This window comes from Hyalella azteca, unplaced genomic scaffold (assembly GCF_000764305.2).
Source record: "Hyalella azteca isolate HAZT.00-mixed unplaced genomic scaffold, Hazt_2.0.2 contig17671, whole genome shotgun sequence".
Classification (NCBI taxonomy): Eukaryota; Metazoa; Arthropoda; class Malacostraca; order Amphipoda; family Hyalellidae; genus Hyalella; species Hyalella azteca.
This window is the reverse complement of record NW_025947446.1, coordinates 374675-388828: the sequence shown is the minus strand read 5'-3', so window position 1 is coordinate 388828 and position 14154 is coordinate 374675. Positions and strand designations below refer to the sequence as shown.

At 41.7% G+C, this 14154-nt stretch overlaps 1 protein-coding gene across 3 annotated transcripts; it reads right to left on the bottom strand.

Moving 5' to 3' along the window:
- Positions 1-441: 441 nt before the first annotated feature.
- LOC108679653 (von Willebrand factor A domain-containing protein 5A) lies at positions 442-12439 on the bottom strand. Of its 3 annotated transcripts, none has more exons than XM_047885348.1 (14): positions 12279-12439; positions 11551-11672; positions 11084-11185; positions 10726-10837; positions 9586-9729; positions 7973-8124; positions 5936-6152; positions 5310-5436; positions 4858-5002; positions 4484-4678; positions 3975-4139; positions 3552-3705; positions 1676-2142; positions 442-1406 (listed from the first exon to the last, which is right to left on the bottom strand). In XM_047885348.1, exons 1-14 carry the CDS (start codon positions 12325-12327, stop codon positions 1200-1202), a joined length of 2358 nt encoding a protein of 785 aa, XP_047741304.1. In that variant the 5' UTR covers positions 12328-12439; the 3' UTR covers positions 442-1199. The 3 variants fall into 3 exon arrangements, with proteins under 3 accessions (XP_047741304.1, XP_047741305.1, XP_018023798.1); XM_047885349.1 differs by having other exon boundaries at positions 1676-2139; XM_018168309.2 differs by having other exon boundaries at positions 5936-6149.
- Positions 12440-14154: the final 1715 nt, after the last annotated feature.

Sequence of the window (14154 nt, the reverse complement as noted above, 5' to 3'; positions counted from 1 at the left end):
TTGGTAGTTGAAGGTTGTAGGAAAAAAAACGTTCATTGAACGGGTACAAAAATTCTCACAACGATCAAAAAAATTCCATATTTCTATTGACGAAAGTGTCGAGATATTTTCCTCTCGAAGCCGAATCTTCAGCAAAAAAAATCCGCTGCAGCCCCCAAAATATAGCATTCCGCTAGAGCATTAAAAGTGAAAGTGGTGATAATAATCGTGCCCAATTGCGACATCGAATGCTCATGCTTATTAAAGATAAGAATCTAAACGTCATTAGAACTGAATACAGCGTAGAAAATTACCAACAAACATAACATCAAATCTATTTGACTGCAATGAAGTAATCGGACCAACTCCCTGAGTGCACGAGTTTTGCACAAGAGAGAACTAAGCCTAAGAAAATGGGAACATTAAAAAAAACGATCACAGGTTAGGTTTCATAGCGCAGACAAAAAAAAAGTAATCCACCATATCACTGACGACGAACTATAAATTAAACTCATCATAAAAACCAAGACTACCGCACTACCTAACTGTAGGCACAGCATTTCGAAAAGATGAGTAACATACCATAAATTGAAAGGAAACCTAAAGTGACACCTGTTTAAGGACAGTACAACATTATATTTTCTGCATCAACTTTTTCTGATTGGGTGAATAGCGCTGGTGTATGCTTTTATTAGCCAATAAAATGAGCGTGAAATGAGCTTATTTGCATATTATACGAAATTTAATCAAACACAGATTATTGAACGAGCTGCTTTTGTCCGCACCAATTAAGGCAAAAGCTGACTGGTCTTGTTTCCAACGGGTCAGAAATTCGAAGGTGTAAAAACAATGATTTATGGTAATAAACAATGATTTTTATGGTAATTAAGAAATTATGTAAGCAATTATTTATTCTGGTCTTTTCTTATCATCTATTCTATCGATGGATAGACTATATATTTTGCTCCAAAAAATGAGGGATCGATTGAATATTTTACTGAGAATTGAAGGTTTGGTAATTTTTCTTTTGAAGCGAATCTTCTGCTAACAATAAACACGGTTTTGGGTGCAACTGGACATTAAGAGCAATATTTATATTTTTTGGGTTCCCGTGCACTCATTCCGCGACTGGCCTTAGCGCTAGCAAGCCTGAATAAACATTAAATATGACAGGAATTCGATCCACTATTGGACACCAGCTGAGGCCAGCGTCGCGATGTCTACACGAAGGCGACGTGGTGTGGATACTTGGAGCGCAGAGCATCAAGCCGGTGCTTGGCAGCCTTCAGGAGCTCGTTGATGTCCACAGCAGGGCTCTGCTTCAGGAAGTTCTTGGCTTTGATGACCAGCAAGCCCCACTCAGCAGCTCGGTCGCTGAAATACTCCTGCAGCAGCACGACCACCAGCGCCGTCATTAGGTTGGCCGGCTGAAAAAAAAAAAATGTGACCTTCGATTTCGAAAATGGAATCAGAATCGAGGAATTTACTTGCCAATAATTTATGAAGAAATAACAGATATCGCCGATTTTATGACTAAATTTGAATTAAAATGGCACAAGCCATGACTACTCATGACGAAGTTAAAATTGAGAGCAGAACCTAGCCTCGAAAAAGACTTCCTGGATTCCGCTAGATCTATTTCACTTCCGGATAACGGGGGGTAACACTTGCATCATTCCTCGTAAAAAAGACTCACTTGAGCGTCACCTTGCAGCAGATCTCCTGCAGCAGTCTGGAGAATAGACGCAATGTCATCGGCCAGCCAGGACCCATCAAACTTTTGTTGAGCAATTATTTGACAATATATGTTCTCCTTCGGCGTTCCAGAGGGACAAAATTTGTCTACTTCGTTCGTTGCATCATCAACCAGCACTTTTTCACACATCTCCATTTCAATTGCCCGCTGTGATTCAAAGCGACTTGGTGACGATGACCGGGGCGGCCCTCCTCCAACCATTGGAAACCGTACTGGTACACAGGCGACGAGACGCGCTTTCATGTAGCCCTCGCCGTGCATACCGCCGCAGGGCTGCGCTTCCTTCGGATGCGCGGCTCGCTGCTCGTCGGTCTCGCCGACCTGCTGGTCCACAGCCACGAAGGCCGTGTGGCGAGAGAGAACTCCTGAGGCGCAGCTCAGCTCTACCACAGTCTTACGTGCGTCTGCTGAATTGAAAAGTGAAAAAATCTATTCAAAAACAGAAAGAAATATCCCTAATATTTAGTGCACATGAAAATATTTGAAAATCTAATTTAAATTTACTTGTAACATTTATGTCGTTCTACAATTTAAATTTGATTTTAATCCTCATATGAAATTCCAGATGGTTTTTTGTCAATAGACGAAGTTGCGCTTAAGTGGAAGATACCAGGAACTAGAGGAGTCTGAGTCAAAAGTGCCTATCCGAACACTTCAATTGATGGTTGAATGAAATTTTCGGTATCATGATTCTCGTACATTTTTCCCAATTTTAGTGCAGTTCCTGACAGGTTACCAAAGAACGACGACGAGCCAGAAAATTGGTTAATAGGCTCCTGACTGATTGTCAGCGAGCGACGATGACCAAAAAAATTATTGTTGAGCTTCTGCCTGGTATCCAAGAGCGATGATGTCCTATAAGACAGCGATCGAGTTGCAGTATGTGAACTAGGAAGCGACGAAGATACAAAGCAATAAACGAATATTTTCATTATTTTGTGTTGTGTAATTCAACAACAGAACGACTCTAATAAATATTTGAATGAGTTCCGAATTATGAACGTCTCTTAACGTCTAGATCCATGGCAACGAGGTCAGTGAAGCGAGATAGAACACCAGAGGCAATGCTAAGTCGAACAATATCTGCAAGGTAAAGATATCAAATACTCGTCGTAAGCTGGCTAAAAAACTTCTTTCACAGAAAAATTTTATGCAATTGACATCCAATCAGAGAAATAACGCTTATCGCTATAACACCAACTAATTTCGTTAGAGCACAAAGTATCTTACAAAAATCAAAAGCGGAGAGATTCGCGTAAATCCGATTAGCAAATATTAGGACAACGAGATAGTGACTGCAAGCGTAACGGATGGCAGCTTGACGAGATTTTATCGACATCGACCATGGACTTGGACATGACAAGCCAATAATAATAATAATGGCAAGATGAAATGGTTCGAATGCGAGGTATTAATATACTCCGTATCACCGTATGGTTCAATGATGAGGTATCACTCTACATTGTAAGTTATCCGATACGTAGCGTAATCACTTGAAAAGAAAGCGAGGCCAAAAAATTCGGCCCAGTAGTGCCAAGCCATGAGGAAGTTCCTTTCACATTCAAGATTCCTTAATAACAAAACGTAGACAACAAGAAGCCAGAAACGGGAGATGCATACAGTAGCAATAAACAAAAAATATAACTCAGTACTCACTGCAGTGAGTGACAGAGAGCGCATTTTCTCATCGACGAAAACGTGTAGTCACGGACGGACAGACGGACATGGCGAGCACAATAGTGCATTTTTTTCATAAATGAGAAAATGAGATAAAAAGAAGTGCAGGCACTAGGCATGCCTAAGCTTCATCTCTCACCCTTGTTCTTCAGGCACAGGTCCAGGATTGAAGCGCGGGCGGCGAGACGATGAAGGGTGAGACGTTCGTCGTGCACAGTGACCATCTGGCGTTCCGTCACGCTGCACTGCCACTCGTCACCGTCCACCGTCCCCTTCAGCGTGATGCTCTTCAGCTGCGCACGTCACTATCATTAGCACAAGCCACATTATTCGCCCTCATGCTGCAGTGCCACTCAGCGGTGCGTTACCAACACTTCCAAATGAAGCTCCTCAGCAAAAAATAATATCCTCGGCAATAAATCCAATATGAGCTCATCAATAAATCCAGAATAAGCTCCTCGGCAATGCATCTAAAATTCTAAATGAAGCTCCTCAGCAATAAATCCAAAATATCAAAGCCAGATTAAGACAAAAGTCTGACGCTCCTCTCCCATCCTCTGACCTGGGCACCAGGAGGCATCCTAGCGTAGGTGACGAGGTGCTGACCGCCGAAGATGACGGGCGGTTCAGAGGGCACAAGTGAGAGCCTCGAGGGCGCATCGAACTCGCAGGAGACGGTCACGCCCCGCACGCTCGCCTGCAGCATGCTGGCCACCAGACCCATCACCTGCACCCGCAAACGCCACGTGGAAAATTACCACAGAACAGAAATAACCTGAACTAGAATTGGTTTTGAAATGGAGACGTTTTTGGTGATGAAAATCTAAGAACTTCTATCAAGCATGGCCAATTGCTATAGATTAATAGAGCACAAACAAGTTATGATTATAAGAGACATTTCGGCACGCACGAGTGTCCGTCAATTTCATATCAGTTTACCAATGACAATCAATAAATGTACTTATCAAGCATAATTTCATGATGAAAGTGTAACGAAAATCCGTGAATGATCACTAAGCCCATTTTATTTGCAACTTTAAATGAGACGAATTTGAGGTGATGGCAATGAACCTTAGTCTGCATGCGGTCCGTCGCAGTGACGAGCTCAGCGCGCCCTCGTCCTGCCCTGGCGAGGCCCTTGACGAGCGCCGTCGAGGCGCCCTCGCCGATGCCGACGGTGAAGACGCGCGTGGACGACGCGTGGCGAGCGGCAAGCTCCGTCACCTCGTCGGTGTTCCACACGTCACCGTCGGTAAGCAGCAACACCTGCAGGGGTCAGGTGTGGAGTGGGGGTCAATGGGTGAGGTAGGAATAATTTCAGGAATATCTACCGAGAAAAGCCCGTAACTGGAGCTCAAATTATACGCACCGCCGTGAGAAATCGTCAACTGGATAGTGTGCCTTTCTGGAGATCACAGGGACAACAGAATGGCTAGGTACTGTACGTGTCTAGAGAACGAAGGGTCCACCGGCTGGCTGTAGATCGCCTTCAGGGGCGCCAGCACCTCCGTGCCGCCCATGTTGGCCTTCATGGAGGCGTGCAGCTCACACGCCATCGCTAGCGTCGCCTCCGAGTACGTGCGGCTTCCTCTGCGCTCATTACAAAAAATAATGCACATGAAGCCTAATGCATCCGTATATAAATATATAATTAAACTTTCAATGAAATAAAAACTCAGAATCTAACATGATATTATACCCGGTTAATGATTTTAATATTACACATAGAGATATGAGTGGGACTTCGTTCAAATAGCGATGGCCTTGCGTCATCCCGACCCAGTTTGGCACTACAAAAGGGCGTATCAGTACCACGTACAAAAAGTGTACAAGTATTTAGACAATATGCCCGGTTCATTTTTCTGATTGTATAACAGAAATGGTAGTAGCGACGCACTCCTTGAAGAGGAAGGAATGCGTTGATCCGAAGGAGACGATATTGAAGCGACAGCCCGGCGGGAGACTCTTGAGGAAGAGCAGCAGCACGGCGCGGGCGCTCTGCATGTTGTGGCCATGCATGCTTCCTGTCAGCAGTTAATAAACTAAATTATTAAACATAAAATAGAACAGTGATCAGTTTAGATCTATGTGAAATCCTTCAATTGAGGTAAAAATCGTCTTGGATGTGCATCAAACTAACGCTCTGGCAACACCATGTCATTGCTCCCGTGTTAATCTCAAATTAAACCATATTCAGCGTACGAAAGTGTTTTGCAGATAAATACTTTAGTCCCACACAGCTGTTCTATTGAAAAAAGCAATTGGGGAGGCCGATTGTAAGAAATTGTCGTAATTACGGCTGCCATTTGGAGGTAGGGTTACTGGTGGTTGAAATTCTAATCGAAATCGGCAAGGGTGAATAAGAATCGGCTTAGTCCAACATAACCTTATTAAAGCTGACACTAGCATAAAATTATCTATTTTAAATGTATAATCGAACGACACTGGGGAATATTCTCAAGGTCACTAAAAAGAACAGAAACTTCTCACGATCCAACGCCTGACAGCGCCTGTCGCTCTAACCTGAACGGTCGACGACGAAGATGATCTCGTTGAAGCGGGAATATGAAGCCTCGGGGAGCTGCGGGAACATGTTGATCATGAGCACCTGGTCCATCATGAGGCCCGTGGCCGTCACGTCCCCGGTCTCGATGATGGCCTGCGGCTGGTACGGGTTGTTGTAGTGCACCACGAAGCCCCACTCGTGGTCGCTCGTGTAGCCGCCATCTTGCTTGATCTGCTACACAAGTAGAATAGAATAGAAGTGTTGGCACTGAAGAAATAGGCCCATGGCCTGTTGCCGATTCTTGAATTTTTCGTGACTTGATTCACAAGGGATCCTTGTGAAAGTAGAAATATGAAGCTTGACATTACATGGATGAATACAGGTATTAAGATCACTGTATTGCTTACATCGCAAGTTTATCAAGATTCATGTTCCCTCGAAGTTGTAAATAGATAGATTTGTCTGTGCAAATATTTACTTCATTCTTATTTGTTTTCATTTGACGATTTATGTTTAAGGTTAAAGATCTTCAATGTAAATTTAGTTTACTAATTGTTTATACATGTGTTTTAGGTTTGACGATGGAGCTGGACTCCGAAACGTTTTCATTGACATGAAATGATGAATTTTTTGTCCGTTTTATTTGATTTTAAATTCTTGACATTGAGGTATATGCTGACCAATGAACAACACAAATTTCAAGCCACAACAGAAACAACATCTTACCCGGCAGGAACTTCTATATACTGCTGCTCTTACTCCTACTCTACTAGTATTTATACTTCCTATCCTATTTTTACTTCCTATCCTATTTTTACTTCCTATCCTATTTATACTTCCTCCTATTTCTGATTATACTATCAACACTGCAACTCATGCCAATACTCGTTTGTTTTATTTTGGCAGATCGTCAAATCTTTTAAGAGTTTGCATTACGATAGAAAACTCAAAAATAATCGAAAGAAAATGCATTTTTCACACAAAAAACATTTGATGAAATCGTTCTTATAGGAACTCTTCTCTTCAGGGTCACGACTCGTCACACTTCCATGAACATTGTAATCAACCATAAATTTTGTTAGGGAACATAGGTATATACTTTGATAAGGCAGTACGATGGATATATCATGATGACAACCGTCACGTATCAGCCTTTGAAAAACCGTAAAACCAGCCTTTGTAATACCGAGCTATGTCGTCACAAGACACAATCATGACGAGCTCCAATGATCGCGAACGCATTTAGAGCGACGAATCGTATAGTAGAAAATTCGATAATGATAATCAATATAAGAAGGCTTTTAACGGTAGCTTAATTATCATTGGTATTTACGCAAGGAACCGTACGTAATGCCTAAAGTTTTAGTCTATATACAATATTAAATGAATTGAAATATTACCAGTTCGTACATCAATAGTTTGCTTAAAACGAAGGTTAACCAAAATGTAAAGACAACCAAAACGCAAAGTAAATAAAACATATATGAATCGAAAACGTTCTCGATGAGGATACGATGAATTTACTTGGCGTTTCCTTGCTTTTTAAATATTATAATGAATACTAGATTAAATTATACGGGCAAGAATTAGACATATCCTAAGCAGAATTAACTAAATATGAAAGCCTCGACGTTAAACATTGAAAGTTTTTTCACAAAAGGATTATGAAGTCTAGGGAAGATTATGAAGTCTAGGGATGATTATGAAGTCTAATTATGATTATGAAGTCAAGGGATGATTATGACAAGGTCCCTGAAGGGTTACTAGAATTTGAAACAAGAACCAACACCAGGGGCCACGGCTATAAGCTAAAAAAATTGCGCTGCAACTTCTCCACGCGACAAAATTTCTTCTCGCTTCGAATCACCGACATGTGGAACAGCCTCCCCGTTGATTATGAAGTATAAGGATGATTATGAAGTCTAGGAATGATTATGAAGTCTAAGGATGATTATGAAGTCTAAGGATGATTATGAAGTCTAGGGAAGATTATGAAGTCCAAAGATAATTACGAAGTCTAGATAAAGAAACGAGTGACTGGATACGAAACTGACCGAGGCTTTCTTGTAGTCGTCGTGGATGGTGACGCTGATGGCGTCTGAGTGGCGATGATGTGATAGGATGCAGGCGATGTCCAGGGCACCGCTCACCGTCGCCCTCACGTCCATAGTGTACGGCGTCTGGGCCACCGCCACGGCGCTCAGGTCTCCAGTACACAAAGGTTAGGAGGATAGTTAATGCCATGGGTAAACCATTGGTGAATCCATCAAGAGGGACGGTCAAGACAAAGGTTAGGAGGATAGTTAATGCCATGGGTAAAACATTGGTGAATCCATCAAGAGGGACGGTCAAAGATGTGGGAAAACCGTTCATGAAAGTATATATGGGGATGGTTAAACCGTGTGAATCCATCAAGAGGGACGGTCAAGACAAAGGTTAGGAGGATAGTTAATGCCATGGGTAAAACATTGGTGAATCCATCAAGAGGGACGGTCAAAGATGTGGGAAAACCGTTCATGAAAGTATATATGGGGATGGTTAAACCGTGGGTAAACAATTGTTTGTTACGACCAGCCATGCTGAGGGATGGTAAGTGGCATGGATAAACCATTGGTGAATCCATCAAGAGGGACGGTCAAAGATGTGGGAAAACCGTTGATAAAATTATACATGGGGATAGTTAAAGCGTGGCATGACTTCATAAATAATTGTTTGTTAAGACCAGCCATGCTGAGGTATGGTAAGTGCCATGGTTAAACCATAAGTAAAACAATTCAATAGATGAACAACTGGGTTGGTAAAGCATTGGTGTCCCTAGCCATATCATGTGACTGGTTAGTGGTATGGATGAACTTGGGTGAATAAAAAATCGAAGAAACAGATATAGTTTTTGAAAACAAAAAACACTTGCTAGGAATTTAATTGATCAGTAAACAATAAAAGAATGAATAGACCGTTGATACGGCATGCTATGCATTGAATAAAACATTCACACTCCCTGCACCTACGGCATGATCTGCTTCATTTGAATGACGCACGAAGAAGTGTAGCCTAGCAATCCATATTCAGAACCTCGAAAATAATTCAAAGATAGTCGCATGAACAACTCTCCAAAGGACCCAGAACAAACTTTATACTGTATATGATATATTCTATATGGTATATGAATGCAGTTATAAGGTTGTCTTTAATTTATTGGTCTAATCATGCTGGTAAAACTTGGCGACCCTAAATCATGACGTAAGCGGCAGTTTTTAATGTCCTGGAAGAACAGTGAGTTTTTAATGTCTTTTTCAAGATGATACTCTCCTAACCACCATCTGACCCAGTCAGATGTTGCGAGAGACGCTCAGAGAATCTCGACTGTAGCTGGCAGAGCACCACAGAAATATTCTAATGCAACGCCTACACGAAGATAAGTTAAAACTGACATGAAATTTGATGCTCAAGCTGTGGCTTATGGAAAATGACATCTAAGCTGATGGCTAATTAGGGAATAAGTGACTCAAAGTTAGAAACATTCATGAGAATTCGGCATATATAATCAACGAATGAGTGATACCTGCGAGCAGTTTTGAATCAAAAAGACCAATGAAAATGCGAATCAAGTATTCTGAAATAATGAGTATGAGTGAAATAATAGAACGAGTCTTGATGTGTTTCCTACCCAACCCGACGGGGGCAACAGGTCCGGCGCAGGACGCAGGCTGGTAGCGCGGGTTGAGCACTGTAGGCAGACGGAACTCCACGCCCCCGTCTGTAGCAACCCTCAGCTCGCATACCAGCGACAGCGTCACCTCGCACGAGCTCTCTGTACATAAACGTCCTCAATGTGCTCTCAGCACAACCAACAAACGTCCTCAACGTACGTGCTCTCAGCACAACCAACAAACGTCCTCAACGTACGTGCTCTCAGCACAACCAACAAACGTCCTCAACGTACGTAATGGACGCCCGTCTGAGACATCTTGGCCAAGCCATTAATAGACCTTGCTAGAATAAAACATAAATGTTTAAATATTCTATTTTCTATTACAAGTTCTATTACAATTATTCGATAATTTTAGGCTAAGTATATGAACAAAAAACTCGATGAAATTATAAAATCTTCCAAAGATAAGAGTCTTAAAATAAGTTAGACGACACAACTCTATATATAATGAGCCACCTAAGAATATGCAAATTTTAGCAAGTTCCATTGCTATTAAGAGATGGTTTCTCTCGAATCGCAAGCGACAAGGAAAATCGCCAGCAAAAGAAATTGAATACATTATCCAACAATACTTGATAATTTTCGCTTTTATGAAGGATTAGGATTATGTACATATGCACGTATGATGTATGGTAGTAGTGACATAGTAGTTATGTGCGTGCACCCAAGCCTGGCCGCGCCGGTGAGCAAGCTAGCTAGCTGTTCGGCAGTTTGTTTACGCGGGAAACGCTGACACGGCGCGCTCGAGAGGCCCGCTGAGTCAGCGATCTCGACATAAACCTGCCACGGTGCATCGAGATTCCTATGGGGGGTCTGGGGACTCGAGGCATCAGTCAAGTGTTAATTATGATAGTTTATAGAACCAGAAGTCAGTCAAGTTATAAGAACTAAATAATCCGTGAGGGACAAACAGCATGGAATCCGAACGCTTTCGTGTGGTTATTTTGCCATATCTACCTTCCCGATTTTATGGTTATGATATAAAAATGATTAAACTATTGATTCGGTGCAAATTTATGTCATTTGATTTAGAAAATGATGAAACTATTGAGTCGATATAAAATTATATAATTTTATCTACGACAATTTTTAGACCTGGAGGGAGGTTGCCAAGGGCCAGGTTGAAGATGTCAGTCACTTTTGGCTCCTCGCGCACCAGCAGCGCAGTCTTTCCAGCCCTTAGGGCGTCTTCGTAGATCTTCGCCGCCTGAAGCCCAAATTAAATAAAAATTTCAGCGTAAATAAATGTCATTGCATGCACGAAAATAAGGTAACGTATCAAGCAATCAAGCGGTCTTTCAGCAAGCGGCTTTAGTGTAATTTTCTCAGCTCAGGTCAACAGAACCATCTTTTCACGTGTCCGGTGTCAGAAACTCTCCGAGCACGGATATAGAAAATTTACAGCGGAGACTCTAGTAACCAATATTATATAAAATATCCAGCAATCGCTCACCTTCTTAACCTCGAGGCACTTGGCGACGATGTTGCGATCCTGTATCTTCGCCTCGACGTGATACAGAGCGCTGCTCTCGTCCTTGGGCGTCCTGAAATACACCTACGCAACAACACCTTCGTCAGGGAAGATTGTACTCAACCAACTCCGCCTTATAAATCATTCGATTATGTTACATAATGGTCCTTTAGACCAAGATTTGATAAATTAGTGCTACAAGCATGAGCGACGCTCAACAACGGCATAGGAGTCCTACCATTGAAGGCATGTATATAAAAACGTAATGATCCCATTCTGGTATATAAAACCAACTGGTATAGAAAACCTGCTTTTAGTACATAAAGTTTGGCTGTGTTTACCTGGACTGCTTGATGGTCACACAAATTTGTCATGGATTGGCAGATCAGATTTAATTTAGAATGAGCTCAAATGGAGCTTAGACGTGGCACCATGTAAAGGGAGATCACCTGGAGGGGCTGGTTCCTAGGGTTGCGGTAGCGGAGTGTGGATTTTACATGAGCCACGTAGCCATGCACACTCACGCTAGAGCTCACGCTCTCAAGAGGCACGTTGAAGGAATCGTAATATCCTGGTATAGGCAAGAGTTTTAGGATCAAGCAGGAAATGAAAACAAGGAAAAAAAATTCAAATCAAGCAGGAAATGAAAAAATAATATGAAAACATTAGTTGCGTCTTGTTTGAAGAACATACTGACTCCAGTACATCTAGGCACGGTCGTTTCGAATTGGAATTTTAAGCATGGCTCCGCACGAAAGTAAAGTTGGATGCAAAACTGGGCAAATGTCAATTGTCACGAGGAACTCGAGTGTTTGTCGGGATTTGAAGTATGGCAAGTTAAGCAGCGAAATGATAGTGTAGCAGTTCACAATATAATAGCGGTTTCAGAGTTCATTAGGCCGTAGCCCTGTCGCCGATTCTTAACATCGTAGAATAGTCGCAGCTTGTTGCGGTCTCGAACGCGCAACTAACTGCTTCAATTTTGCTTTGCTGAACTTTAAATAGGAGTGAAATGAAAACGAAATCGAAATATGGCTCAAATTACGTCATATTTTGTTTGGAGATTTGTAAGATATCCAAAAAGTTCAGCCTAGGACTGATCCGTTGTTCTGAAAAGTTTAGGCCGGCTTTGGAAGAATTATCTTAAAATTTTTGTCCGTAGCCATTGATCACTCACCATACTCAACATAGCCGATGAGGCCGTAGATGCACCAATCAGACCGCATGGCTGTTGCAGTGTTGCAGGTAAATTATCTTTGGATTTTTAACCTGCAAAAGTTTCGCTCACAAACGGCAACGCCGAATGCTCCGTAAATAGTTTGTATACGTGATACCTGTTTAAAAGAATTACATTATGTATTTATGTGCAGAAAAATCACTTAAGATAGTCAAGACCGATAAAGGCTTCTATAATCTCCGACGGCGCTTAATTAACCAAATTATTACAAAAATAAGAGGTCATTTCTTAAGTATATCACAATTGATTGGCTAATTTTCATCAAACTGTGAGTTAATCAAGATTAAATCACTGCTCAGGAGCAGTTAGAGTGGAGCTAAGTCCCGCAGTATCGTTGGCGCGAGCCAAAAGTTTAAACTTTAAAGAGTCAAAATCCTACAAACATGTCGTCGGCGTTCCGAAAATTACCTTACTACGTCGAAAATAATCCTTAATAATTTTTTTAATCCATTCAATGCTCACTGTTCAGTACTGAAACAGCCAATAAATTCACGAGTTTATTCCCCTGCCCCGTAGAATTGCGTTCAAGCAGAGAAAATCCTTGAAACATACTGGCTGTTCCAACAGACGATTGCAAAATCTGGTACGGTATGTGACCGTATGTCCTCAGAATGCTTTTACTAGATAAATATCGGATTTTTAACATAATGCATGTTATGGAGAGTATTCAGTCGAATGACGTTATTTAAAAAAAATAAGTGCTCTCACTTGCAGCTCAACGAACCTAAGTTAGAGTTTGGGAATCATTTTATGCATGGGTCGCTATTTGTTTCTCTTGGATTATTTGAGAACACAGACCACTTGATCTAAGCACATATTTTCCTTCGCTGACTACCAGTTTTTAATGAAAGACGCCAGCAAACCACAAGCAGTCTTGCACCAACAAAGCCTTTCAGCCAGATTCAAATATCTTTATTCGTGATCGTCATCATTGTAGGTTATCGGTAAAAAATCATGAGCTCAGCCGTAAACCCCATCACCCATCCCTCAAGAACGTAACACCGTAACACCCAATCACCCATCAGCCGTGATAGTAACGCGTAACGCCTAACATCTTCTCGAAAGACCGCCATTCATTTAAATAATGTGAGCTTCACACCACCAAATACGGAGCGAATATCCTGGCGTGTACGAGTCCACATATAAACGTTTAGCCTAGTCCACAAGTCAAATTTATCGTCAATCTTGCATGTCATGCCAAAGTTTAACATACAAGATGGAAAACTGACAGGCGTCCACACTGTTCAAACTTTGGTTCAGTTTTGTGACAGTGGAGAAATTAGTATTGCTCGCTGCAGTGATCGTATTTTATGCAAGCAAGATTAGATTGAAGAGATGCAGACGTAACCAGTAGTTCGGACAATGGTTATTGAGGAGACGAAAATTCTCTCATGTGAATTTTGTGAATGTCTAATGCTAACTACTATGTGAACACTCAGATTGGCGTAACTACTTACGTACGGACACTGGAATCTTTGGTGAATTGCTGGATCTTATAATACCACACATCCAAAAAACTAGGTAGGTACACGGTACACCAAATTGAGGACTTCGATCAGTCCAAGCGAACGACTCTCGGATAGCCTACTCTTAGATTTTTAGAGGGAAAATGTCTTGCATGTCAAACTTTGGTATGACATGCTAATGATGCTAGACTGGGAATAAGTTTGATTGACTGTGTTGACAGTGGACGGGGATTTCCATAATCCTACCAGCGCTCGAACTGCAACAAGCGCACGACGTGAAGCGGCTTATCAGCTTAGTTCTAATATCATATAATCATAGTCTTGGATTTGTATTGAAAGGTTGCGCAATA